Source organism: Salminus brasiliensis, chromosome 25, assembly GCF_030463535.1.
Source record: "Salminus brasiliensis chromosome 25, fSalBra1.hap2, whole genome shotgun sequence".
NCBI lineage: Eukaryota > Metazoa > Chordata > Actinopteri > Characiformes > Bryconidae > Salminus > Salminus brasiliensis.
The window spans coordinates 22,658,922-22,686,150 of NC_132902.1; the positions used below are offsets into that span (position 1 = coordinate 22,658,922).

The window sequence follows — 27,229 nt, forward strand, 5'->3', positions numbered from 1 at the left end:
AGGGCTGGATTGATTGATCTTCCTTTGGGCTTGTGTTGCAGCCAGTGACGTGGGGACATTTCTCTGGTAGCGGGAAGAATGAATTTCATTAAAAACCAACAAATCCTGGAAACAACCCCCATCTGAATGTTTAAGGGAGGGATGAATGTGACCATGCGTGAGTAAAGAATATGGTAGGCCAGGTGGTATTAACCACGTAACCACGTAAGATTTATTAACATATTCTATAGCTTATGTTAGAATACATCAAAACCTGATGCACTAAAATGGCAAATCTGGGCTGACGCTGATATTTTTCATGTACTTACAGCAGCTGCTGATGCCGATGACCATGTTGATGCATTACTATTTATGAAATGTAGATTGCAACTAACTCCACTTGGAATAGGAAGAAATAAAACATGTATTTTAATAAAACTATATGGCTACAAATGCAGTAAAATGAAGCAAATGTAGATAATTTAGTGCAGAAGTCCAGAATCACCTCTACATGCTGCTCTTCTGGATACATCATCAGATATTAGTTAAAAAAATCAGTATAAATCTGATGTCATTTTTAAGCATTTTAATAGCAAAATGATTCAGATATTGTTGTGCAACCTTATAAACAAACTCCCACTCTCGTTGGATCATTGATGTAAAATAAGACTGTCCTGCCTTATTTAGACAAAATGCACTACATTTGGTGGATCACATAACTGCCTTGATTGTTCAAAACACCAACAGAAGCGCATCTGGGCTGTCTGAGATTGTCTGCATTCTCAGAGGACACAAATAAAGTCTTTACGGTTTGTTAAAGGGCTCATTTGCATATTGCAGCCCCTTGCAGTATCTCTGTTGCAAAGGCTGATATTACAATAATGATTAACAAACAATATATTAGCACAGCGTTAATACTCAGCGAAGTAACGGGGTACCGTGGATTCGAGCCCTGTTGGTCGCCTGGCTTCTGCTTTGATAGATAGCTCGGTGCTTCTCATCTCATTCTCACAAATGGAGGACGAGCATCCGGGTGGATAATCCCCCCAGCCGGCTGGCGGGGGTGCACGCAAACGAGGACATTCCATACGTCGCTCCATTAATCAGGTGGATTGTCACCGCCAGGGAGCCAGGCTCGCCCGAGAACTCCAGCTCGAGCCTCGGTGGGCCTTCAGAGACTCAGCAGAGCCGAACGTTGGTGTAGATCACCCTGGTCGTCACTGCAGGAACAGTCAATACGTGACCCGTTAGCAGGTGCGATAATAACAACGGATAGTGTCTTGCCGATGCGGCCTCTGTTGATATCGAACATGGGGGCTGATGAGTAAAGCAGTCTTTCTTGTATTAATTGCCCTTAAGGGGCCACTTGGCTAGGCGTGAGGCTGGCTGCCTCCTCACACCGAAGCATGTCAGTGTGTTTGAACAGCAAAGGCTCTTTCAGAGGATTGGCTGTGTAATGCAATCTGTATGCAGGGGATGAGCACCATGCAAGCTGTGGCTCCCTCATTTGTGCCCATGCAGGAGGGTCAAGCCATCCCTCTTTTCTCCCTTCTCCTTTCTCGTCTCCTCCTGCATGCTAGCGCCGCGCTCTTCATTATCTAGAACGAAACTACACACTGCAACTCCGCAAGTTCTCATGGCAACCCCCTTTTCGCTTCCCATATCTGTTTGTATTGTAAGGACAGTTTGACTTAATCTTTCATTTCTCTGACTTTTCTAGTGGATATTTGGCGTCCGTGCCGCAGCGGCTCCCTGTGCACATTTTCAGCGTCTCCTTTGTGCATCTAATGAGAGAATTTACGATGGGGGTTCAATGAGGAGTCATCTACGAAAGCAATTTCTGTTTTAGATTTTGTGTTTAATTACTATGCACGGTGACTTAACTAATGAATAATGAATGTGGCTCTACTCTCTATGTGCTCTGACTTTTAATGCAGTGCTCTCACTCTTCCTCCCGTCGCTCCTTCTTTCCTGAGCTTCCTGACTTTCACACAGCACCTTCAGTGTGTGTACGGATGATTCTTCAGTTAGAAGAACTTCTCGATCCCTAGGTTATAAAATAGCTTAGCTATTAAAATTATTTTTTGAAAAAAGCACCAAAATCCTTAAGAATTCCCATTTTTATAGTGTTTTAAACAATCAGTCAATCGATACTTTGCTGCTTTGACCTTGTCCCCAACCCAGGTTGGAACACGTCTCTGCTGGTAATACAAAAGTGGTCAATTCATCAAACAAATCACACACACATCATTGTCCAGGCATCACCATCACTCCGCCTGTTAGGAGACATATCAACAACCAATCTGACTAAAGATAACACTATAATACTCTGTAAAGCACTAGTCATCAGCAAAAGAGCATTAGCATGAACTGGAGGTCGAAAACACAGCATCTCCACCACTCACTGGAAAAATCTACTAATGGACATACTGGAGCCTCTCATAGAGCTACTTCAATAAGAAGCACCAGAATCTCAAAAAACAAGAACCCCCCAGCCAAACCACATACTAAAGCCCCCCACCCCACATCACACTACCACAGTGGGAGCAATAATATATGATTTCAGATATTCATCTGTCTATGCCAACCCACCGTACTTATACCTATGTACATGTTACTCCCTTATTATATATATAATATATATAATATATATTAACATAATTTCAGTCATTTTTGTAAATAAGTAATAAAGTCTATGTTGTCCTCCGAACAGAGGTGGTGGCAGGTAAAAATAAATAAACATAAAAAAGCCATAGTGTGTGTTTTTTTTTTTTAATAATATATAAAAAGACACATAATGTATTATTTATGTTCATATCTACCCACCTTTTGTATATTTTTGACCAATTTATATAAGCCGCCCCCAACATTACCATCATTACCGTAATAGCCTATGAATTTTGCTAATTTTTCTAAAGGTAACGCCTATTTATGCCGTAACCATGGAAACAAAGATTGACATAGGACCACATGTCATGTCTGTCATGAGAGAAAAGTGACAGTTTGATGTAATTTAATAATGTATCCCTCCTTTATCCTGGAGATGATTTATTCATCGGCATTACCACTCCATACTGTTCCAGCGGCATATTCCGTTACGGCAACATTTCATGGGAAAAAAAGAGTGAATTATTATTATTATTATTATTATTATTATTATTATTATTGTTTTTATTTTTATAATTTTTTTTCTATGTCATTTCTGTCAGTGTTAGGAACCCCATGACATGAAAAACATGAAAATTGTCATTACTGCAACTCGTCATTACAACACAAAACTGCTTGTGACAGTTGCAGACTCCAGGTTTTCAGTTTCACCATCAGCATCATTTTAACTGCTTAGAAAAGAAAAACTTCCTAAAACTAATTTTCGCTGTGTTCGAGTCAGAACAGCCGTAAGACATCCGTAAGATTCCTGAACTGCGCCAGTTGGAAAATAAATATCAAATATTTCCATTATTTAAATCTTTATCCTTTAATAAACCTGTACACATTGTCTTTATTATTACTTTATTAGATTTGCATTTTCTTTTTAAAAAGTCCAGATGGTAAAAAAGAGTCCCCCAGTTGAAGTTGCATCACCAGTATCCAACGTTTCATATATTAAAATTTAGAAAACAATTAAATAAATAAATAATAATAATAAGAGAAGCAACAGAGGCTTGTGAACTGGAGTACTGTTGAGCTGGACCTCGAGTAACAATTGCGACTGGAGGTCACATAGCCAAACGTGCTCTTTATGTGTAGTGTGTGTGTGTGGATGGAGGGCCACGTGCTTCCTGCTGAGTCCTCTTGCTGTAGTCAAAAAGGACTCTTGACGCAGGTTCGCTATATAGCACTGTATTCTGGTTGCCGGAGCAACCTATGGTTGCCTGGCTCTGTATGTTCTAAAAGAAGCTCTGTCTAGTAATTTAAATAGGACCTGGGCTCGGTTGTACTTTGCTATTATTAAAAAGACGTACGTATGTTTGAGCGTGTACGCCGGAGCGCGTGCCAGCTCTGGAGGACCGTATCAATTTGCCACTGCAGGCCTTTAAAAGTGACTGCAGTGGCTTTAATGCAAAAGCATGAATTATTCCTTGGCAAGCTGTCTGTGAGAGAGAAAGAGAAGGGTGGTGCTGCTGCTGCTGGTGGGGTGGTGGTGGTGCCCGGTGCTGCCGGTGGGGTGGGGTGGTGTGGGGGGGAGGTGAGGTTAGTGCATGTATATAGAGCACTGAGTCACCACTGCTGTGCAACAGTCTGGACACAATGTGGGGTCCATTCTGCGAATTAGAAACACAGCAACTTGAAAGGGGAAGGCCTTCATTCTCGCAGCAGCGGCCCGCGGCAGTTTTTATGATAAACATAATACTTAAAGCTCGGCTCACCTCGCCCGTGTGCCTCACCAGGCACCGAGCAGATGCTGCACCTAATGACAGAGCTGCCCATATGTTTTACCTGTTTTCAGAGACCACCTTTACAATATTTCATCCTTGCCATCTTGCCGCCATTCTGGAGGGACCGGGAATGTAATAGAGGGAGGAGGGGAGAGGGGGAACATGCTCACAGTGATCAATGATCCAAGCCTTGCAGGCTACAGTGGGGATCCAATTGAGAATTCTGCACAGGAGTATAGATTCCTCTGGTTCTGATTTAATGAACGTTCATGAATGCTTTGTCTCGGCATGCTGGAAGAAGCATGTTGAGAATCCATGCGGCTTCCTACAGTATTCTGTAAGTGAATGAACACACAGTTTGTCCCCAGATGTGACATGCATGCAGTGTCGTCCTCATGGTTGAGATGAGGTTGCTGGATTTGACGATTATACAGATTCCACTGTGCAAAATACAAGGGGCAAAATACTATATATAGTGTATTTATATATATAAATTAAATAGCTACACTATATGGACAAAAGTATTGGGACATGCCTCTTAATAATTGAATTCAGGTGTTTCATTCAGTCCAAAAAAGCAGAAAAGTCTCCAACACTTAAGCAGAGCTCAAAACCTGCTGTTAGAGCTGCAAAGGGGGGACCAGCTCCCTCATAAAAGCTCCTCTAGGTGTCCCAATACTTTTATTCAATATTTTTAGCATTGTAGTTAATTTAGAAAGTACCTCAAAAATAAATTCATCATTTTCACACGTACATTTTTCTAAACTACCCCAATTTGGCAGGAAAAAGTCAATGTGTATGATAAACATAAGATGTTTGCTGGATTTGACAATTATACAGATTCCACTGTACAACGTATTATTTCATAATAATATACATGCCTGTTTTCATTAACTACACTATATGGACAAAAGTATTGGGACACAATGATTTCTTAATCATTGAATTCCACTGTTTCATTCAGTGCCATTGCCACAGGTGTATTAAAGCAAGCCCCTAGCCATCCAGTCTGCCGCTCTTCCACACATCAGTGAAAGAACGGGAGGTTCTAAAGAGCTCACTGAACTCCAGCGTGGTTCTGTATGTAATAGGAGACACTGCTGCAACTACAACAACAAGTCAGCTGGTGAAATTTCCTCCCTCCTTGACTTGTTTGCTATCGCAGAGAACCAGTTTTGCTAAGAGTGTAGTATTACACCAGTATTATGCAGGAATTGTTTTTTGTGCTCCTGAGCTCCCCCTACAGTTGAGGAGTGTAATTCACTTTTACACTTTCACTGGTGTACGAATAAATCATACTTCACCTGGATCTTGGATTACACTGAATCCAAAAGTGGAAAATTGCGTGGCAAGCCAGCCAACACAACCAGACAGCAACCAGCATTACGTCTAGCTCACATCACGTCAGGATGTCTAACTGGTGGCCAACTCTCTGTGTAAATGAGCCGACTTGGCTTATTTGAGCATATTCACAATTAAAGGCTTCTGCTTTTAACCAATCCGTGCAGTGAACACACACATACACACCAGTGAAACACACACAGTGGACAGGGAGCACACATGCCTGAAGCGGTGGGCAGCCATTGCTGCAGCACCCAGTGAGCAGAGAGGGTGAAGGGCCCAACAGTGGCAGCTTGCCGAGGCTGGTCCGCTGGGCCATCAGTGCCCCTACCAGAAACTAGCAAGTCAACAACAGCTGATAAGACAGCAAACCATCAAGCAAGCGCACTATTATAAACACTATTATGAAGACTCTTATTACTTATTAGTCCAACAGGAAGAAAGCCAGCTTGGCATCTGCCTCAGATCCTTTTATTTCTTGTAGCTCTCGCCAACAGTCGCCTGGTCTCTTATCCAGGCTCTCGGTCAGTCACTCTTAGTTTTCCCCGTTTCCTCTGTCTCTTTGCAGCCTATACCATGCTGTCAATACTAGGAATACCAAGCTTCTTCTCATGGCTAGCTGAAGGCCAAACCCCAAGTTGTTGTGTTGTGTGTGCCCTTCTGTAAAGCTGTATCCAGCACTTGCTAGAGGTCTTGAGCACAATCCACCAAAGTTCCATAGTGCAGTATCAGCGTCCTGGCCAGGACGCCACTCCTCCTAGTACAGTCAGTGAAGCACCATCATGATTCTATAGCTGCTACGTTGCTGCTGACGTGGCTTTAATGCTCCTTAAACATCTTCAGTACAAACTGTGCAAGTTGTGATCATAGGGAATGTACGTAGTGACTCATTCATATTATCAACCTCTGATAACGGATTAACTGTGCATGGAGATATGAAGGTTTGGGCAGCATGCAGCGTGCTCATAAATCCAGGCTAGGCTTCAAGATGGCTCTGCTGTGGCTCGTGTTTTAGCCTGGTCAGCGCTCTGCCTCTGCGATTCACCATCTGAACGGTGAAGTGAAGTGAAGGGTCCAGGCCAGGGAGTGATCACTCTTTACTCAGATAGTCTAGATGAAGAGCCTATCTCGCTCTGCCACTCCTGGAGATTAGATGTGCCTTGGGTTTCGACTATTTCCGGAGAGTGAAGAAACAATAAGTGTTTTAACCGTTTTCGCCTGGTTTTCCCTCTACTTTTGCGCCGCTGTTGATTTGCGGGGCGGCGGAACAATGTTTCTCGGCTCTTTTGTGTTGGCAGGCCCGGCAAATACCGGAGAGCACAAATGCCTTGCTAAAAATTCCAGCGCTATACAATGAGAAACATGCAAGATTCCCTTCCCTCAAGCTGTGTATTTTCAGCAAGGAGGGCTTGTGCTGCCAAAGCAGCGACTGAACCGCTTTTGTCTAGTAATTGTATTCTTCCCTAACACCTTTTCCCATTACAATATAGATTTTCTCCTTTGGATGTGGTAGAGGAGCAGCACATGGGTCTGCCGAACACTTCCCCATGGACAGATTATCCGCTACAATGGTGTTAAGGTCCATTGTTATGAAGATGACTAATAGCATTATATGAGCCGCAAATCTGATGAAGTCGATGCGTTCCCCTACGTACTGTGCTCGGAATAACTTGATGGAAATTTTAATGTGAAGCACCAGCCGCGGGATTAATTTGTGGAGAGAAGCTTTCAAAGGCTGCTTTCATAGCACGGTATAGATAGGCCAATAGATTTACTTTACTTTAACTATACTCTACTGTACTAACTTACTGTACTGTATATGCATTATGCGTCCAAAAGCTTGTAGACATCTGCATGTCCAGCACTTCTTCTGAAATCACGGGTATAGTTTGCTCCCTCTGTAGCTGACTCCAGTGTTCTAGGAAGGCTTTGGACTAGATCATCAATAATCAGTGGGGTCAGGTGCTCATTTGACTGATTGGTTTTGGTTCAAAAACACCATTCCAACAAATCCCAATGGTGCCGGATGGAGCTCCATTACTCCAGAAAGTGCCGATCCAGATGGTTCTTGAAGGTGATGTGTAAGCAATAGGAAAAATGGTCAGGCTTAAGTATCTTAGACACAGTTCTTTGACAAGGACCGAACTGTGTTGGCTTGACGACTGGGTCAGACTGCATCTCCAAAACATCAGAGGTACTGAGTGTCCTTTTTGATTAATTTTCAATTAATCTTCTCAGCCGTAGATCACAGTGTGGCAGCGTTGGGGAATTCAGCTGGAACCCTCCTGTAATTTTGAACTGTAGAGATCTTCAGTAATCTCCCCAGGTCGAATTGACCTGGTGCACATCTAAGCACATCTATGTTTCTCTCTTCAAACACATTAAAATAGTCATTTCTTTAGTCATGTTCAATACACTAGATCCCAGAAAAAAAATTCATACTCATATCTTAATATTTCAAAAGATAAATAATATATATATATATATATATATATATATATATATATATATATGTTATATGCTTGTGTTTAATCTCATTGCATATGGCGCCCCGGCTCCTGCTGTAGACCTACACGACAGAGCTGCAAGATGAAGACTGAGTGTTCACTAATCCACTTTTTATCTCCACCTGCCGCAGTGCTGGGTGCTGCAGTTTTGGCAGAGGTCCTGACAGTTTAAAAGTGCACCAATATTTTTGCTAACAAGGGTTTCACACAGTCCTGAAAAAAAAACAGTGTTTGGGGGGTGGGGAGGGGCGCACCAACCCACAGCCGATAAATTACCCTGGCGTACATCTGCCCCAGCAGTGTATGCCCGAGTTCAGACGAGCACATGGTGCTGCAGCTCCCTGCTCCACATCCCTGCTCCACTAAATAGCTCTCGCAGAAGATTGCTGCATGCAGGGTGTCATGGCTCAGTGACTGGTGTCTATATCCGAGGCCATTCCGACTCTGTAAAACTGCCTCTCAGCACGGCTTTCTGATGATTTACACAAAATGCATCAAAGATTTAAAGGAAGATCATTTCATTCGGTTTGAGTCTGAATGTTCTTCTCATATGGAGGAAACGCTCGGCCCTGCTCGGCCCTGCTCGGCCCTGCTCGGCCCTGCACAGTCTGCACGCACTGGATTCAGTAGGTAGATATGCCTTGCAAGCGCAGCTCGTTTGCCCTCTTTTGCTGATTACGAAGAGGTGACTAAATGAATTAATTGTACATCCGTCGAGTGCCGCTAACTTTATTTTCATCATTTAATAATCCGAACAAAAAACAATTAAGGAAGAGTAAATGCTCTAGGATGCTGTAAGCTGCTCTGCAGTGGAATGACCACGGAAGCTAAGCTAATGAACATCAGTGACAAACCTGCAGTCAGTGTGTTTTTTACAAGCTCAAATACAAATATGTGCTCATGCAGACACTTCTAATCAGCTAATAATATAAACCATCAATCTTTGCATTTTTTTAAAGATTTAATTCTATGTGGGAAAATGGTTCCAAAATATACATTCATATTAAATCCTTAGTCCAGAGGTGGGTGTTAGCTCTAACATCTGGCCTAGCAGAAATTTCCCATCCATGCTGTACTTCATATGTGCAAAATACATGCAACACATTTACATAAACTATAAGGACACAATTTTGGGACACCTGCTCAATCACTGTTTCTTCTGAAATCAAGGGCATTTAAAAAGAGGTGTCCCAGCTGTTGTTGCAGTAACTGTCTCTACTGTCCAGGGAAGGAGGCTTTCTACTAGATTTTGGAAGAGCATCGCTGTGAGGATTTGATTGCAAGAGCATTAGTGAGCTCAGGATGTTGGATAACCACCAGCCCACCTTATCATCCGCAATTTCCCAGCTCATCCCAAAAGTACTGTATGGAGCACCACCATCCATCATTCCAAAGAGCACAGTTCTTCCACTGCTCCACAGCTCAATGCTGGGGGGCTTTATACCCCTTTATACGCCTGGAATTTCATGCTTATCTGCTCCAGAGAGTCCTTTTCTATTGTTATCTATTTTAGGGCTTACGAAACTGTTGAATGTTAATTATTGCTACTATGTAGTTATGAGATTTAGGAAATGTTTAATGGGTTTAATGGGTTAAAACATCTCCAGAGCTCTCCTCCTTGGGAAAATAGTATACATAGTCATCGTCCAACACCTGGTTTGGTGGTAAATCAGGGCTTAATGATGGTAAATCAGGTGAACTGCTGCTGATGATGATGATGATGATGATGATGGAATTGAACACATCCTCCATGCAGTGCTAGCTGGACTGGAGAGAATCCAGGAGAAACCTGGAGGAACCGAGCTCTGTTTTTTAGACTAGCTCACACTAGCTCTCTCTTATTGCTGGGAGACATGCTTTTAAATAATGTGGTTAGGAGCCTAAAACCTCTATAGGGTACTGTTTATATGTATAAATTCTAGGAACATTAGGTTTTCCAAATATGGGCCCTTTAGGTCATGGATTGTGTGTATAATGCTCCATTTAAATGATCATCAAAATTAAATATTGTAACTGGAGGGAGAAGAACGGGTATTCAAGAACTACACGATGCAATGAATCTGATTGACTGAGGCAGGCTGTTTGTATTTGTGATTCATACAAGGATTCGGAATTTACACATAAATGGTGGCATTGTGATAAATAGTGATATTAGTGGAGTAGTGTGTCAGAGCATTCCCAGAACTGCAGCAGAAACGAGTGCATCACCTGACCTCTCTCCTGGTATTACAGCACAGCGCAATCGCTATCCATTCTGGACAGAATCCTGCGAGCGGACGTGTTGGGAACGTCTCCCATTTATGTTGTCACCGGTTGGAGTCTCTGCAGATTGCACCTGCCATAATGAGCGAGCCCCGTGTTTGGATTGAGCTTTCACCTGGGGGCTCTGTGGAACTCTGCACAATTACAGCATATTGATAAGCGTAGGCATTAGGGGGGTATTCAGCGGGAACATTAGGAGTGTGTGCCCGCCGCTCCCTGCAGCCTAATCCACCCCCACACCGCCCGCCAGAGACGGCCAGAGCTGAGCAGTGTGGGGGGAAAAAAGGCCTGATTGTGGCCATTTCATCTGATTATTTATCAGTGTCATTATGATAATGGAGGCAGCATAAGTTAGTTTAGCACAATCTGATGATTATACCGATTATACCTGGCCCCAGGCGCACAACGGTTGGGCTTCAGACCGAACCGGTTTGCAGAGCATTACTCCTACTGGATGTGCACGAGTAGGACTGGTAGGTCTCTGTAGGGTTGGGAATTTGCATTACTCCTCCGATTTGTACCTACTTTCTCTAACTAAACGGCTTCAAGAGCCCTTCTGAAAAGCAAGGAAGGTATTGATTTTGGCATGTTTCAGCTCAGAGAGGTCTTCTTCTTTCACTTTGCAGAAAGGTTCATGTGGATCTTAGAACTGTATGTTTCAAAATAGAAATTGGAATAAAAAAACATGCTCGTCATTTGCAAACCCAGTCCCGATCGATGGAAAGGATTCCTAGTTGCTCAGCAGAAGCTGTAGGTCTAATGATTTCACCCTTCCTTGCTTCATAAATTTAGTGTTGAATGAAATGTGCCCATATGTCCAAACCTATTATGTTTATTCTGCTCTACTAATCATATATAACTAATATGATAAAAACATTATCATTATGATATATATATTTTTGATATTCCCTAATTTCTTCCCAATATGAAAGGCCAATTACCCAACCCCTATTACCCAACCCCTATCACTATGAATGCCCACCAAACAAGGGTGAATACTAGCATGTCTGATGCAGCATCACCAGGCAGCCAGCACACTTAGAGGAAAACATGGCTTCCCAGCACGATACAACAGCTAACAGATGCCTGTGCTGACCAACATCACACTAGGAGTGAGGTAAGAGAGCAAGGCCAATTGTGCTCTCTCTGACTCTGGCTGCTGATGGCAAGCAGCATCACCCGGGATTCAAGCCTGCGCTCCTCAGATTCTAGAGGCAGCTCCTTAGTCCACTGGACCACTCAGAGCCCTTATATCATAACATAATAACACCTTTTAATGATACACAATATTTATCCCAGTATTTTCATACATAGACAACATATATATCCTGAAAAGTAATAATGTAATTACACATTAATTACATATAAAGTGTAAAAAGATTAACATTTGCAAATGCACACACACAGCTTGTCTAGTCCCTGTAGAGAAGTACTGTCGATAGAATAGGACTCTCTGGAGCAGATAAACATCATGAACCTAGTGGCACCATGCTGCCTAATGCCAGGCGTGGACTAGTAGAGGGGTATAAAGCCCCCCAGCATGGAGCTGTGGAGCAGTGGGAGAACTGTGTTCTCTGCTCCATCCAATACATTTGAGATAAGTTGGGGAGTTGGGGAATGAGGTGACGTGGTGATCATCATCCCAGATCCTGACCTCACTAACGCTCTTGTCGCCGAATGCGATTAATTGCCAGCAATGCTCTGCAGTGTAGTAGAAGGCCTTCTCCAGACAGAAGGCGGAGATAGTTACTCCAACAAAAAGAAATAATGAACGGGCAGGTGTCCCAATACTTATGTCCATATAGCACATTTCTTTCAAATCATCATAAAATAAGATCTCTATTTGCCAAAACAACTGTGGCATCGATTGAAGGTTCAGAATCAACTCTTCTGAAAGAATTCCCAGTTTTTTCAGCTACAAGAGAGAAACAGGTTAGATTCAATCACGCCACGCTTTTGTGGTCATCAACAATAAGGTTTAAAATCCGTTCATAATCATAAGTGCCGCAATCTTGATGAAAAAAGAGCTGAAATTGCTTTAGATATTAGCAATTCCAGGAATCAGAAAAGAGCACATTCACTCTAAATCCCCCCCCGGAGCAATTCCAATGGCTATTTGTGTCTGACACTGATACACTGCTGAGTACAAACCAATCCCGATTCTCCTAAATCAGACATTTCCGCTACAAAAACGGCCATTTAAGCCCTTTGTTTAATGTTATTGTCTACTCAAGGTGAACATAAACATGTACTTCTGCAGCGTTCCAGTCTTTGGAAATTCTAATGAGGGCTTCCATTTGTAAAGCCTCTCCTTTGGCTGCTGCACACTCTACCCATTTAAGTAAAGACCTTGGCAGGCGGCCTATAAGCCAAACCTCTCTGTAAGCCATTGTTTCCAGGCCCCGAGGAGCCAAAAGAACGTCTCCCGAGAACCCGCTTTTGTACGTTGTTTGTCCTTTTATACTTCTAGGGCAAATAGGCTGAACAGACTCCAAAAGTGTGGATTTTGTGAGTGATTTAGCTGAAGCATTACCTGCTCATGAAGTGGTGTTTGCCTTGAGGCTTTTGCCATGGGAATAGAGCACAAAGAAATTACCAAAATAATACTGTATGTCATTATTTACAAAATAAGGGTTCATTTTAATAGCAAGGCACTGATTGTTTCCGGGAGTCCATTTCCAATTTGCTGTTTGTTTGGTTTTTCTTACATGTTGCATCTTATCAGTCAAATATGACGTCAGATGTCAGAGTCCGTGACATTTATCCTGCTTACTCCCGTTGTTTCCGTGGTTTGGGTCATTGTAAAAGATGATATTTGGTTAATTTTGTAGTCAAAATCAGGGTTAATTGCTCGGCTGGTGATTATTAGGGATGCACCGATATGGGATTTGTGGGTCAATGGCAATATCGGATATTTTTCATGCACATATCTACTGATGATGAATCACTGAAGCCGGTGTAGTGATTCACAAAATTCACAAATCAGTTTGATACAATACTATGGTGCCTAGATGCAATTTCTTTATACATCGCAAATAAGGATTGGCTGAAAATGTGTCTTATGTTAACATGCTAAGGTTTCCATTTTCAGCATTATGAAAGTACACTGTCTGAAACTGAAGCTCTGCTTTAGAGTGTCCCAATCTGAGGCTCTACAGATTAATATAGAGTCTTATTAAAAAATATGGGACACATATTTGATCTCTTTTTTTTTCAAACTGAGATATAGTACACACCGCTCTTTTCAGCAAATGCGAGTAACACCCCCTTTGGCAGAAATCAGAGCTTGCAAACACTTTTTGTAGCACCTCAACATCTTCTGTTTATAGTTTATAAGGTTGTCCTGCTCTTCTTTGTGGGTGGCCTCTAGTTCTGAGATTTTCTTGGGTCATCTTGCTGCACAGCTTGTTTAAGGTCTATCCACAAATGCTCTATGATCTAAGCCAGGCCATTCCAAAAGCCTGAGTTTGTGTCTTTTCAGGTGGTCCATGGTGGATTGTGAGGTATGTTTAAGATAATGATCCTGTCTACATTGCAGCTTCAGCCTATTGACAGATGGTCAGATATTTGCATCCAGTATTTGCTGGCATTTTGTGGAATCTATTCTTCCCTCCACCTGTACTATACTGCCAATGCCACTGGCAGCAACACAACCCCAAAGCATGATAGACCCGCGCTATGCTTCACAGTTGGCAAGGTGTTCTTTTCACGATCTTTCATGGGCTTTCTTTTTGTCTCCAAATGTACCTTTGCTGATTGAGGCCAAAGAGATCTGTTTGGACTTCATCACTTCACAGCTTAGTGGCTGAGGGAATCGTTAAACACCTAATAATAAAGGTTTCACAATATGGACAGAAGTATTGGGACACCTGCTCATTTATTGGTTCTTCTCAAGAATAGAAAAAGAAGTTTATCCCAGATTTATTGGAGTAATCGTCACTACTGCCCACGGAAGAAGGCTTTCTACTAGATTTTGGAGGAGCATTGCTGTGAGGATTTGATTGTATTTAATGACAAGAGCGTTACTGAGATCAGGCTGTTGGATGATGACCACCCTACCTCATCCTTAACTCATCATAAAAGTATTGAAATACAGTTCTTCCACTGCTCCAGAGCTCAATACTGGGGGGCTTTATACCCCTCTAGCCCATGCCTGACATTAGGCAGCATGGTGCCAATAGGTTCATGATTATGTGCTCCAGAGAGTCCTATTCTATAGGCAGTACTTCTTATAGGGACTAGATAAGCTGTGTGTGTGTGTATGTGTGCATTTGCACATCTGTATCAGCAATTGGTGCAACTTAAAGTAGTTGAATGCATTCATTAGAAGGGACATACACAACCACGTAGTGGACATACAGTGTATTTGTATGAAGTGCAAGCTTGGACAAAAGGTTACTATACTAAATAAACAACAAGTACTTAAGTATCCAATTACAGAACCATTGTATCTAGTACCACAAATATAGTTTTATGTGCTTGTTCATGAATGTTATGACTGTAGTAATGGGGAATCAAACGTTCCCAGAGAATGGTGGTTTTACCTTCATAAAGCTGAGCCTAAATTGCCCTAAATTTGTATCGATAAGCCCGATAAGCAGTACATGCTTAATACATCACCCTGCCTGAGATTGTAGATTCATTCTGACCTTGAAGTTGCTGACCCCTCCATTTGTAACCAGATTGCCTGTTGTCCTTGCAAAGTCTTCTTGTCCTCCACAGATAGCAGTGGATAAAATCACCTGCACAGTTGCAAATTGCTTAACTGGGGGGCACATAATGTAGCATAAAATTGCTTTCAAAGATAAACGATCTGATATTGTGGATATTAAATGCAGGATTTACCTCTGAATATTCCATCTTCCCAGAGGGAAGGGGCTGCAATTAATCATTTGAATCATTTTTGCATTTTAGCTTCAGTAGTTTTATGAACTTACTCTATAACATGGAAAATGACGCTATTAGCAGTTTCGCCGTTAAACATAAGGAAGCAGTGACACTGGCCTTTTTTTCCATTGTACTCAGCCATCAATTGAAGCAAGTGTGGGCCGCATTGCCCAGCACAGCCAGGTTCTGTCCGGTGAAGGCTTCTGCCACTGCTGTCTTCAGTGCTGTAGTGTCGAGAGCTGAAGAGCTTGGTGTTCAGTCACGCTGCCTTCGCCTTTCAGTCAAAATGACACATTTTCTGACGTCTAGGAGCACATTGCTAAGACCCGGTCAGCCCATCGATTGTGAAGTAAAATGTGCTGGATGATTGATATGGAGTTATGGCCATTCTGTTAGAGATCCTGTCCTCCGCAGCCACTCCTGCAGCAGATCAATAGGGCTTTTTAGTGCCAGATATTCTTAGGTAATTGGATGAATGGACCAGTCAGGATTTGGTACCAGACAGCAGCAGCTCTGTCTCTTTGGATACAGTCATGACAAGCCTTGTACAAAGCCTGTTTTGTGGGCAAACCTGAATAAGAAATATCCTTGAAAAAAAAGAAAATGCATTTCAGCAGCGTTGGATATTGATAGAACCTTTTATTATTATTATTATTATCATGATTATTACTTTAAAATACCCCAAGCTTTTTGCTGTATTTCTTTCCTTTGGTAGAGGCTTTTCAAAAATGTTATCAGCTCAAAATGACATTCACCTCTTCCCTTAATTAAATTTTTGCACAGCATTTTTCTAAGTGCTGATAAGGCAGATGGGGGCGGGTGTTATTTATCACCTGTACTATGATTCTACGAAGGAATACAAATGAGCCTACATATGGTATATTTCCAGTATCCGGTGATGCTGAACGATGCAGGCAATGATTGCACCACTACCTAATTCTTGACAAAGGCAGCATCAGTAAGCCCTGGCTGTGAATTTATGCAAATAGTTGGCGTATTGCCTGTGAATTTCTGTAAATAATTGTTCTTGTTCACTGCATCGGACTGAAAAACTGCTTAAAATCACAAATCCTATTGCAGGCAGTGGACCGGCAACAAGAAAGCATCATTTAGCCAGCATAAAACTAGCTGAACTGTTACATAAGCATACCGTATATCCGTTGCATATGGTGCACCAGTGGTGTTTGCTCTACCTAGGTTTGTTGTAACTCCTCACGATATGTACGAGTGTAAGCAGCAGGAGATGTCTCACACAGTCTATATTAAGCTGGTGTGGGTGTGCTTGGAAGCTTTGCAACGCTCCAATCTACTTATGGCTTATTTGACCATTTTTTGTTTGCAGTATTCTAAGCAAGAGTTTGATATGTGGATGTTTACTTCCTGGGGGTGGGGGGGGTATATACATACATATACATATAAGCAGAGCTGGGTGGTCTTGCAGCAAATCAACGCTTCTTTTTAATGTAAATGTGGCTGCTAGTTTAGCAACCCGTCAGTGCCTTTAACACTTAATTTTGCTCATAGATTTGCTTGTTATTTTTGCTTTAAATAAACAGGCTCCTGCTAGGACGTGGCCTGATTACGTCGCGTGTCCCATTAAGAGTGTTTGTGTGTGTCCCTTGGAAGACCTCTCAGCATCTCGCTGCACAGTGTCAATTATACTGTTGCTAACTAACATCCACTGCTGAATGCAGAGATTAATCATCTAATTCTGCCTGTGACTAATTCAATCACATTTCAGCGTTTACTCAGTTTAGCCCATACAGAAATCTGATATATGGCCATATATGCACACATATTATGAAGAACTGGGAATATACATATATGGTAAAAAGGAAAAAAACTTTTTAACCCCTTAAACCTCAGTTAACATCAATTTCATAGGCCCCAAAATAGAGCCCTGTGGGACTCCACAAGATATGTTAAACTAAACTCTTACCAAATAATACACCATAGTTTCTGCATTATAATTAATAACTGAATCTTGCATCTAGGGTTCAAAGGATTAACTTTTAATGGAAGTCGATGTAAAAACATTGAGTTCCAAGTCATCTGGAGCATTTCAATTGGTCCGTTCATCATGAAAGTTTGACACACTGTAAAGAACAACTGTCATATTTAAATTATGCCAACATTTTTGTGACTAGTCTCATATATTGGACACATACTGGTGTCCAGTGTGACGTACCTTTGCATTGGTCAAGAACCTGTACAAGTGTTCTTATAAACATAGTTCTTTATGGAACCAAATGTGGTTCTTCTATGGCAGAGGTCTTCAAATCTGGACCCCGTATCCAGTTATCAGTTCTGGACGTTGTGATCTTTGGTAGATGTAGGACGTAAGTTGTACCCTTAACGTCCAGCAAGAACAAAATCCAGGACTGTGGAAACTGGATTCAAGGTGCAGATTTGAAGACCTGGGTTCTACGGCATCATTCAAAGAGCCCTTTGTAGCACCTGAATTTGTGTAGGCCTTCTGCAGTGATACACAAAACATCAAGCATACGGCTCCCTCATTAACATTCAGATTGCTGAGGTTGGTATTATTGGTAAATGGCTTTGGGGACACTGTTCTTGGCATCAATATTAGAGCCGTTGCCAGACCGGTGAGAAGAACGCTGAAAAGCACACTTGTGTAGACTCTGCTCATTGTTTATGCTGAATTGTCCTCAGGTTATCTCCATAATGGTACAATTCTAGCACTTAGGAGGAACCGTTTGATCTCGAATGCGTGAATGCAGTGGGGACGTGGTCCAAATTACGATATTGTTTTTCCTATTTCATTTGAACCAGTAATTAACATCAGGGCCTTCCAGCAGAAAGGTTTTGTTTAGCTCCACTGAGGTTGGGGTCAGTGACCAGTGTGCCAGAATGTGTTCATGAGCAACCTACACTCTGCTCTCCTCCTCATTATCCTTCTTACACTCTCTCACTCTGCCTCCTAACACACTCTTGTGTATCAGATTTGGTACTGCTGGAATACTGATATTAGCACATACTTATAAACGTGACAAGGAATAATCGGATCATCGTTCCAGAGAACACTCAGAGAACATGGACTCAGTGCTGGAAGAGGCTTCTTAGATATATCCTTCAATACTGGTATTTTTGTAGTGGGTTTGAATGGTGCTCCATGTTTGTAGCATCCTGTGTAGGGTACACACTGCAATCCAGAAGGGAGGGGAAGACACGACGAAGACAAATGTCCAGAACAGCCCTCAGAGGCCTGTCTCTTTCCTCTTCCACTTTTCTGGCAAAGTATTGTGTCACGATTTCCATATGTCTCATTTTGTGCAGCACTAAGGTCACGATGCTTTGATTTTGAATGGAATCTTTTGATGTTTATGCTATTTCAGTATTCAATACTTATAGATATTGTCTTTTTTCTTATGTCTTTGTGAAGATAGACTGTTGATATCCAAACAGCTCTTTATACATGTAATTATCATGATCCATCACAATATTAATCAGAGGGATCTCAAACATTTGATTTCAAGCCTTCAAGATAATTCAACAAGATGTCCTAACGCTGTGTTCCTCTTTTCCAGGCCGCTTCATTATAACAACATATCAGGGAGAGAGAACCAGCAGACGATAAATTATGAATGTTGAACAAGATGACCTCTTACCATCCGCACCAGATGATGAGAGGTCCTAGATGGAAAGGGGCTTGGTTCGACCCCTTCTTTCTCCTGCTGTTGGCTCTGCAACTACTTGTCGTTGCAGGACTGGTAAGGGCCCAGACCTGTCCATCCGTGTGTTCCTGCAGCAACCAATTTAGTAAGGTTATCTGTACCCGCAGAGGGCTGAGGGAAGTCCCTGATGGCATCTCCACCAACACTCGTTATCTGAACCTTCAGGACAATCTTATCCAGGTCATCAAAGTGGACAGTTTCAAGCATCTACGGCACTTGGAGATCCTCCAGCTTAGCAAAAACCACATCCGCAACATTGAGATCGGGGCCTTCAATGGGCTAACTAACCTCAACACCCTGGAGCTCTTTGACAATCGTCTCACAACCATCCCAAATGGAGCTTTTGAATATCTTTCCAAGCTCAAAGAGCTGTGGCTTAGGAATAACCCGATTGAGAGCATACCATCTTATGCTTTCAACCGTCTACCCTCATTGCGGAGGCTGGACTTAGGCGAGCTCAAGCGGCTCTCCTACATCTCTGATGGAGCATTCGAGGGCTTGGGTAACCTGCGCTATCTGAATCTGGGAATGTGTAACCTCAAAGAGGTCCCCAACATTCAGCCCTTGGTTCGCTTGGATGAGCTGGAGATGTCAGGCAACCAGCTGACCGTGATTCGGCCCGGTTCCTTCAAGGGTCTCATCCACCTCCAGAAGCTGTGGATGATGCACGCCCAAATCCAAACCATTGAGCGGAACTCTTTTGATGACCTGCAGTCATTAGGTGAGCTTAACCTGGCTCACAACAACCTCACCTTTGTGCCCCATGACCTTTTTACCCCTTTGCGCCATCTGCAGAGGGTACACCTGCACCATAATCCCTGGAACTGCAACTGTGACATCCTGTGGTTAAGCTGGTGGCTTAGGGAGACTGTGCCGACTAACACCAGCTGCTGCGCTCGCTGTTACTCTCCTCCAAGCCTTAAGGGGCGCTACATTGGTGAGCTGGACCAGAGCTACTTTCAGTGTTATGCACCTGTTATTGCTGAGCCTCCTGCGGACCTCAATGCGACTGAGGGAACGGCAGTGGAGCTCAAATGTCGGACAAATTCGCTGACCTCCGTCAGTTGGCTAACACCAAATGGCTCCGTTATGACACACGGGGTATCCAGGGGACGTGTCTCGGTGCAAAATGATGGAACCTTGAACTTCACCAGTGTTACCATGCAGGACACGGGAATCTACACCTGCAAGGTCAGCAACATGCTGGGCAACATCTCAGCTTCCGCTGTGCTCAACGTGACCTCCATAGACAACAGCGGTTTCAGTTACTTCACCACGGTCACTGTTGAGACCATGGAACCCCCGAATGATGGGGAGAGCAGGACCCCAGTGCAGCCTTCCTTTGGCTGGGTGTCCTCCTCCACTACAAGGGGAACTCCCATCTCCACAGAAAAAGCCTACACGATCCCTGTGACGGATATAGATGTGGAGGAGGCTCTCAACGGCTTGGAGGAAGTCATGAAGACCACCAAGATCATCATTGGCTGCTTCGTGGCCATCACGCTCATGGCCGCCGTCATGCTCATCATATTCTACAAGATGCGAAAGCAGCACCACCAGCAGGATCACGATGGGCCCACACGTACCATCGAAATCATCAACGTGGATGAGGAGCTGACAGGGGTTCCAGCGATGGAGAGCCACCTGACTCTTCCTCCGCTGGAGCACGAGCACTACAACCACTACAACTCATACAAGAGTGCTTACAACCACGCCTCCACGCTCAGCTCGCTGCATAGCTCCGCGCATGAACCTTTACTAATCCAAGCCAGCTCAAAAGATAATGTGCAAGAGACACAAATTTGAATTCCTCACTTTGAACAGGACCAGTTTGATCTGTACTAACAACGTTGTAGGTGTCCGTTTGCAGACATGTAGTGGCGACGAAGACAGTGGCGAAGTCGTGTGTCACTGAGAACCAGGATGTATGTATTATTTCAACAAGTGTCTTTACAAGCAAAGATTATTTATTTAAAGATATGTGTAGTGGCTGAGTCAAAAGGAAAAAAAAAACAGAAGACAAATTTAATATCCTTTTCCCACCCGTACTCATTTTTCTTTGATTTTGGATTATGAATGGTTTACTCGAAACAACGTGCTTGTGAATTTAACGTGAAACAACATGCTTTTCGACAGCCTCATCTGAACGAACCACAACTATTACATGGGTCATGAATACCGGCATACTTGTTGCATCTGTGGGCATGCTGCAACATTTCACTCCTGCATATTTTCACATTTTAGTGAAAAGAGAGCTAAAGCTGGCCATTGAGGACTTAAGACTGTAAATAGCGTAATGTAAGTAGATGTGATCAGCTGATCGGATGGACGTGGGAAGTTGAGAGACGAGAATCTGCAGTTACATTTCCTCATAAAAGAATGTAACAGTGTGTTTTTTGTGCAAGAAGAAAAGGCTTCGGTTCCACGGCCTAGATTGTGCTGATAGTGCAGATAAGCTTCTTTGTTCATTTTTGAAGTACCCACTTCCCCAATCATACATCTGATGATTGTAATATTTGGACAAAGGTGCAAAGATGACTGTATTTTGATACTCTGAGCAAAATTGCAGGCTGTTCTGATTAGGTAACTGAAATTGCTCCTTCTACGTTATTTAGATGGGATGGCTGTGAAGATGTGGCCGGCCTCCTCCCGCTCCCTACCTCCCCACACCCTGTTTTATGGAAGAAGGTTTTTGTTTTCACAGAACAGAGAAAATTGGAAAATTTGTTGTGATTTTTTGCAGCATTTGGCGTGTTCTCTATTTTATGTGTTATCGATAAATACAGCTCTCTCAGATGATTAAATATTATATCAAAATCAATCTAATGACCATCGTAAGATCTCCATGAATTGGGTTCAATCATGAAATGAAAGTTATTAATGGATACATCCAATTTTGGAGTAAATGTGCTTTTTAAAAATGCACTTGGCAGTCTAGCACTGGTGCCAAATTCTATATATATATATATATATATATATATATATATATATATATATGTATATATATATATATACATATAAAAACCATCAGTAGCACCTGTGTATTGAGTGCTGCCCCAACAGCCCCGGCCATTCGAGGCATAAACTCCAAAAGACCTCTGAAGGAGTCCTGTGGTATCTGGCACCCAGAAAAACGTAAGCAGCCTGTAAGTTGTGAGGCAGGGCCTTCATGGCCATTAGTGAGCCTTAGGCGCCCGTGACCCTGTGACCCTGTGACCCTATGAGCTTGGGGCATTTTTGCTAGGTTCTGACCACTGCATACTGGGAACACCCTACAAGACCTGCCTGATGTTTTGGAGATGTTCTGACCCATCCATTAGCCGTCATAATTTGGCCTTTTTCAAAGTGGCTCAGATTTTTTGCTAGCCCATTTTTCCTGCTATTAACAACACATCATGTTCACCTGCTGCCTAATATAGCCAGCCTTTGACAGATAGATCAAGATGATCAGCATTTTTCACTTCATCTGTCAGTGGTGCTAATGTTATTGCAGATCAGTGTATATATGTATACAGTAGTGTGCAGAGATTTTAGGCACCTAAGTGGAGTTATGTAATAACTAAAAGTTTGGGAGAAGGACCACACCTTCATTACTACGCACTATATAGCTGTTCCTCTCCTTCTCGTGATGAAAATGGACCCCTCCACCGCCCCTGCTCCTCCCGATGGTCCAGTTATACTCAACCTCTGCCCGGCAAGGGGGAGTCTGGCTTCAGGTCCCATTAGCTCAAAGCCCCCCCAGAACTCCAGCCCAAATTTCTGGAGTTCTCCTCCTTGCCTCAGCCAGCAAGCGTGGTCCACATTTTACAAACACATGATTAAGAGCGTTTCTCTGAGCAATAAAATAGTGTTTACTGTAGAAGCTCCAGATCTCATCAGAACAGATGCAGGTGAACATAAATCCAGTAAAAAAGGAGAAACAAGAGCTTCTCATTCTGAAGAAAGTAGTGAGATCTTGTCGGTGAGCTAGTCTGAAGAACAGAGCTCGGTTCCTCCAGGTTTCTCCTGGACGCCCCCCAGTATCAGCAGCAGCAGCAGCAGCTCACCTGATTTACCATCATTAAGCCTCTCAATAATACTAGACTCCATGAGGAGAACTTTGGAGATGTTTTAATTAACACAGTGATGGAGAACCACCACCACTTTCTGTAGGAATGTTTATTATAGTATTAGTGTTTTACTGAGGAAATAAAACACTTTTAATGAGCCTATTAAAGATAATGTACACTGGTGCCTAAATCTTTGCACAGTACTGTATATATACACAAATACTGAGAGTATCTGATCAGAAACAACAAACAGCTTTGGTGCCGTCTGCAAGCAAAAGCACAATTCCCAGTTTAATCTTACATGTACTTCCTTTATGTTACTATGGAAACCCCTTACCTTGCAAATATGCTGCTGGGTTGCTGCCCAGTGCTCGAGAATGATCTTGAACGTTACTATATGTGCCACTCGCTGCATAGGACACAGGAAAGGTATCAGTGCTGCTCACACGTGGTGTGTGTGGTGGTGTGGATAGGGAGTGCAATGTAATTAATTATCATTTAAAGACTGTCAATTAACTACCGTTCAATTACCAACACTTGAACATGCACTACATCATGTTAATTCATGTGCTCTGCTGCTTCATCACAATTTCTTTTTGTCTGAATGATTGATTTAAGGGACACTGTGTTAGTAAGTGAGTGTGTGCTCATTTACATGTGTGTGTGTGTGTGTGTGTGTGTGTGTGTGTTGGCACTGTCTTGAACCTCACTGCATTTATCACCCTTTTGAGACGTGCTTTCTCAATGTATCATTCACAGCTGGTTATTAAAAAAAGTCTCATTTTCACGATTTCTTTTTTACACTCTGCACATTTTAATATTCGCCTCATTTTGAGATATTCTATTAGTCTCGACGGCAAACCCATTAAGAATGAGACTGTAGATGGGACTGTTGATGATGATTTAAGTAAATGTTACTATAATCTATTCAGTTCAGTTCAGAGTGATGAGGGCTGGGTATTTCGATTAATGAGACCAGTACTGATACTGGACTTCAACACTGGTCCCAGAAATGAAATGTATTGAGTTAAGGGCTATAAACAGATGCAATTTTTAATGCTCCCTGTCTGCTTCTGCTCTCTCTAATTTCCCTCCTCCACACGAGGGAGGAGCCTCCACCTCTGCATTTCTATAGTATAGTGTGTTGCTGCTCGTCTTATAAGCTTCTGAGCTGTTCTGCTGCCGTCTGGATGCTCATTTGGTTGGTCTGCAACCATGACAACAGAGCTCTGATTGGTCAGCCTGATTTTATCGCATACTTAAAGCGCAGGTTTGTTTTTGGAACAATTTAGCGTAGCCTATAATTTCAACATATCTTCAACTTGTCAACCAATCAAAATACAAACTTTATGGCTGTTAGCTCCGCCTTTGCAGCTCCCCTCTGGTTTCACTCTGCTATAGGCTAGGCTTTTGTGCAATGACACGTCGCATTACGCAAATCAGTCGTCAAATCACCCCGATGACGACAGTAACTTTGCTTGCGTAAAGGTTTTTACTGGTTGTAAAGGTTCCTTACCAATTTAAAGGTTAAATGCTATATTATCTTCCCCTTTTTTCTCGCAATTTGGTGCCCACCAGTTCGTAGCCCCCCTAGCACCAGCAATGCTCTCAAAACTAAGAGGGTAAGGACTTGACACGTCTCCTGCGATACATGCAAAGCCAGCCACTGCCTCTTTCCACTGGCCAGCTGACACGCTCTGAGGAATCAGCTAACAGATGCAGGTGCCGGCCAACATTGCTATTAGAGTGATGAGGGAAATTGTGCTCTCTCAGACTCCGGCTGCTGATCGCAAAGCGGCATTGCTCAGGATTCGAACTTGCGACCTCCCGGCCGTAAGGAGTGTAGGTTAATTAAAGGAGCATCAAGCAGAATTTAAGAAACGCTAACATTAATGACATCCTTATGGGAAGTCATTTAGACAGCCAATCACCAGGCTAGATTTTTGGCAAAAGCCTCTGACTACTGATAAATCTAATGAAACTGACTACTTGGTACTGGTACTAATTGACAGTGCAGTTTCAGATCACTCGTGTTGCTGAAGTAATTTGGTCTGTACCATAAAAGTATGCCCAGCCCTAATAATGCTTAAACAGAAGGATTTCAGAAATAAAGGCCTACAGCTAAAACACGGAGGTCAATGTCAGTCTTTTGGGTTCCTCAGTGAAACAGGCCTCTCATATGGAAAGCTGAAAGATGGAGTGATAAATAATGACCATGCATCTGTTCAGTTCCAGTAACAGCTCTATATATAATGCATTGTATCTCCATCTTTTTTTAGGTCATTTTTTGGTCATTTGAACATGCTCACTGCCCTTTACATCATCTTACAAGAGTGATCGAGGGCTGATGTACTGGTGTGCAGTATGGGTTGATTTCCCTTCTCTATCACACTTTCTCCTAAACCTGATAAGAAAAGACTCGTGAGTTGAATCGGTTGAGCAGAAAGTCACAAACTGTGCTGGATGTTATATACTGTATGTGTGTATGGGTCCAACATTTAAACAGGCCAAGAAAAGGCCAAATTTCATAATTGTCCACTTCCATAAGTTAAAAAATGACATTTTTTTACTGCCACTCCATCTACTGCCACTACTGTATAGGGCATTGACTCGAAGCCTTGCAAAATGTACGAAGTGAAGACGAGTATCTTGAATTTCTCGAATTTCTCAAGGCTGTATATTCAGTGCTATTATGCTTAATAAGTATGATTTTCTTCTCTATCTCTCTTTTAGTCTTTTTTTTTTTTTTTTAATTCTCAGTCACACTGAAGTCTAAAGGATTCATAATGTTGAATGTTGAGGTAAAGTATCACTTTCTTCCCTGCCAGTCATTTTTCTTTCTTTTCATACAAGTGTGAAGTCGAACAGGCCGGCCTTACTCACGCTATTGTACAGAATGGGTGGGCTGGGTGACTCCAGAACTCTAGCTAAACGGTGCTGGGCCATTTAAAAGAGTGACCATCTGTTCTTAGGTGATGAGAACGACCCTTTCCCTCTCATTTCTGCTCCAAATGCTCCCTTGACCTACAGCAGTTTTGACTACTGTGGCTCAACCACCAATGCATACATGACTCACCATGTATCTACTGTACGGCATCGGGCAAAACCCTTTTTTGTTTTTGTTTTGTTTTTATTTGTTTGTTTGTTTTTATTGTTGTGGTTTGTTTGTTATTGGTAACTCATTTTAGATTTTTATGATGAACTGAAGTGATCGATCCTGGTATTTTTGATTTTTTGGTTTCTGAAAAAGCGAGAAAGAAAGAAGTGCTTCTCTAGAGGAAGAATTTCTACACAAACTGTTTAAAAAAAAAAAAAAGTATTAACAACAACATCAAAAGTCCAATGGTACAGATGCTGATCACTTCATGGTATTATGGGGATATGCTTATTTGAGGGTTAACCATTAAAAAAGGCATTTATTAATACCAGAGATTGTAGTTCATACAGTACATGCTGTAAATGTAAATAAAATGTTGTTTTTTTCTAAACGATTGGGTCTTGATGAATAACCACAGGGAAATCTTAAGTAGTTGTGTCAATGTCTAATTAAAATCATTAATATTAGTGCTCCAACTGGGCAGTATCACTGGGATGTAGTACTGGCATGTCTACATCTTAATTTGTATTGTTTTAATTATTTAAATTTTTACCCCAACCCAACTTGGAAGACCAGTAACCCAACCCCCTTTTATGTGAACTCCCCACATCACTGGCAATGCCCCCAACAATATAAGGGCGAAGACTAGCATGTGTTGTAAAGTCAGCCACCTCCTCTTCTCGAACTACCACTGATTCTAGGCGGCCATCACACTTGGAGGAAAGCACAGCTCTCCAGCTCCGATACAACAGATGTCTGTGCTGACCAGCATCACATGGACAACTGTGCTCTCTCTCTGACTCCGGCTGCTGATAGCAAGCAGCATGACCCAGTATTCAAAACAGCAATCGTTGGATCATAGTGCCAGCGCCTCAGTCCACCGGACCCTTCGGACCCCACGTATTCTGACGCCAGTTCTTTTTGCTGCCCTTGCCTTCCGCCATCTCCAGTTCAGCCTTTGCGATTCATATGTCTCATATCAGTCAATACACACATCAACATCATGTGAAAAAAGGTGTACTATCACACTTTGTCT

At 42.4% G+C, this 27,229-nt stretch overlaps 1 protein-coding gene across 3 annotated transcripts in view; it reads left to right on the plus strand.

Moving 5' to 3' along the window:
* The window catches only part of lrrc4cb (leucine rich repeat containing 4C, genome duplicate b), a 57,702-nt gene extending 31,118 nt beyond the window's left edge, over positions 1–26,584 (plus strand). For all 3 annotated transcript variants that reach the window (XM_072671553.1, XM_072671552.1, XM_072671554.1), the window contains exon 2: positions 18,901–26,584. In XM_072671553.1, coding sequence (XP_072527654.1) covers positions 18,958–20,853 — 1,896 coding nt within the window. In that variant the 5' untranslated portion in view covers positions 18,901–18,957 and the 3' untranslated portion in view covers positions 20,854–26,584. The remainder of the gene's footprint in view (positions 1–18,900) is intronic.
* The last annotated feature ends 645 nt before the right edge of the window (positions 26,585–27,229 follow it).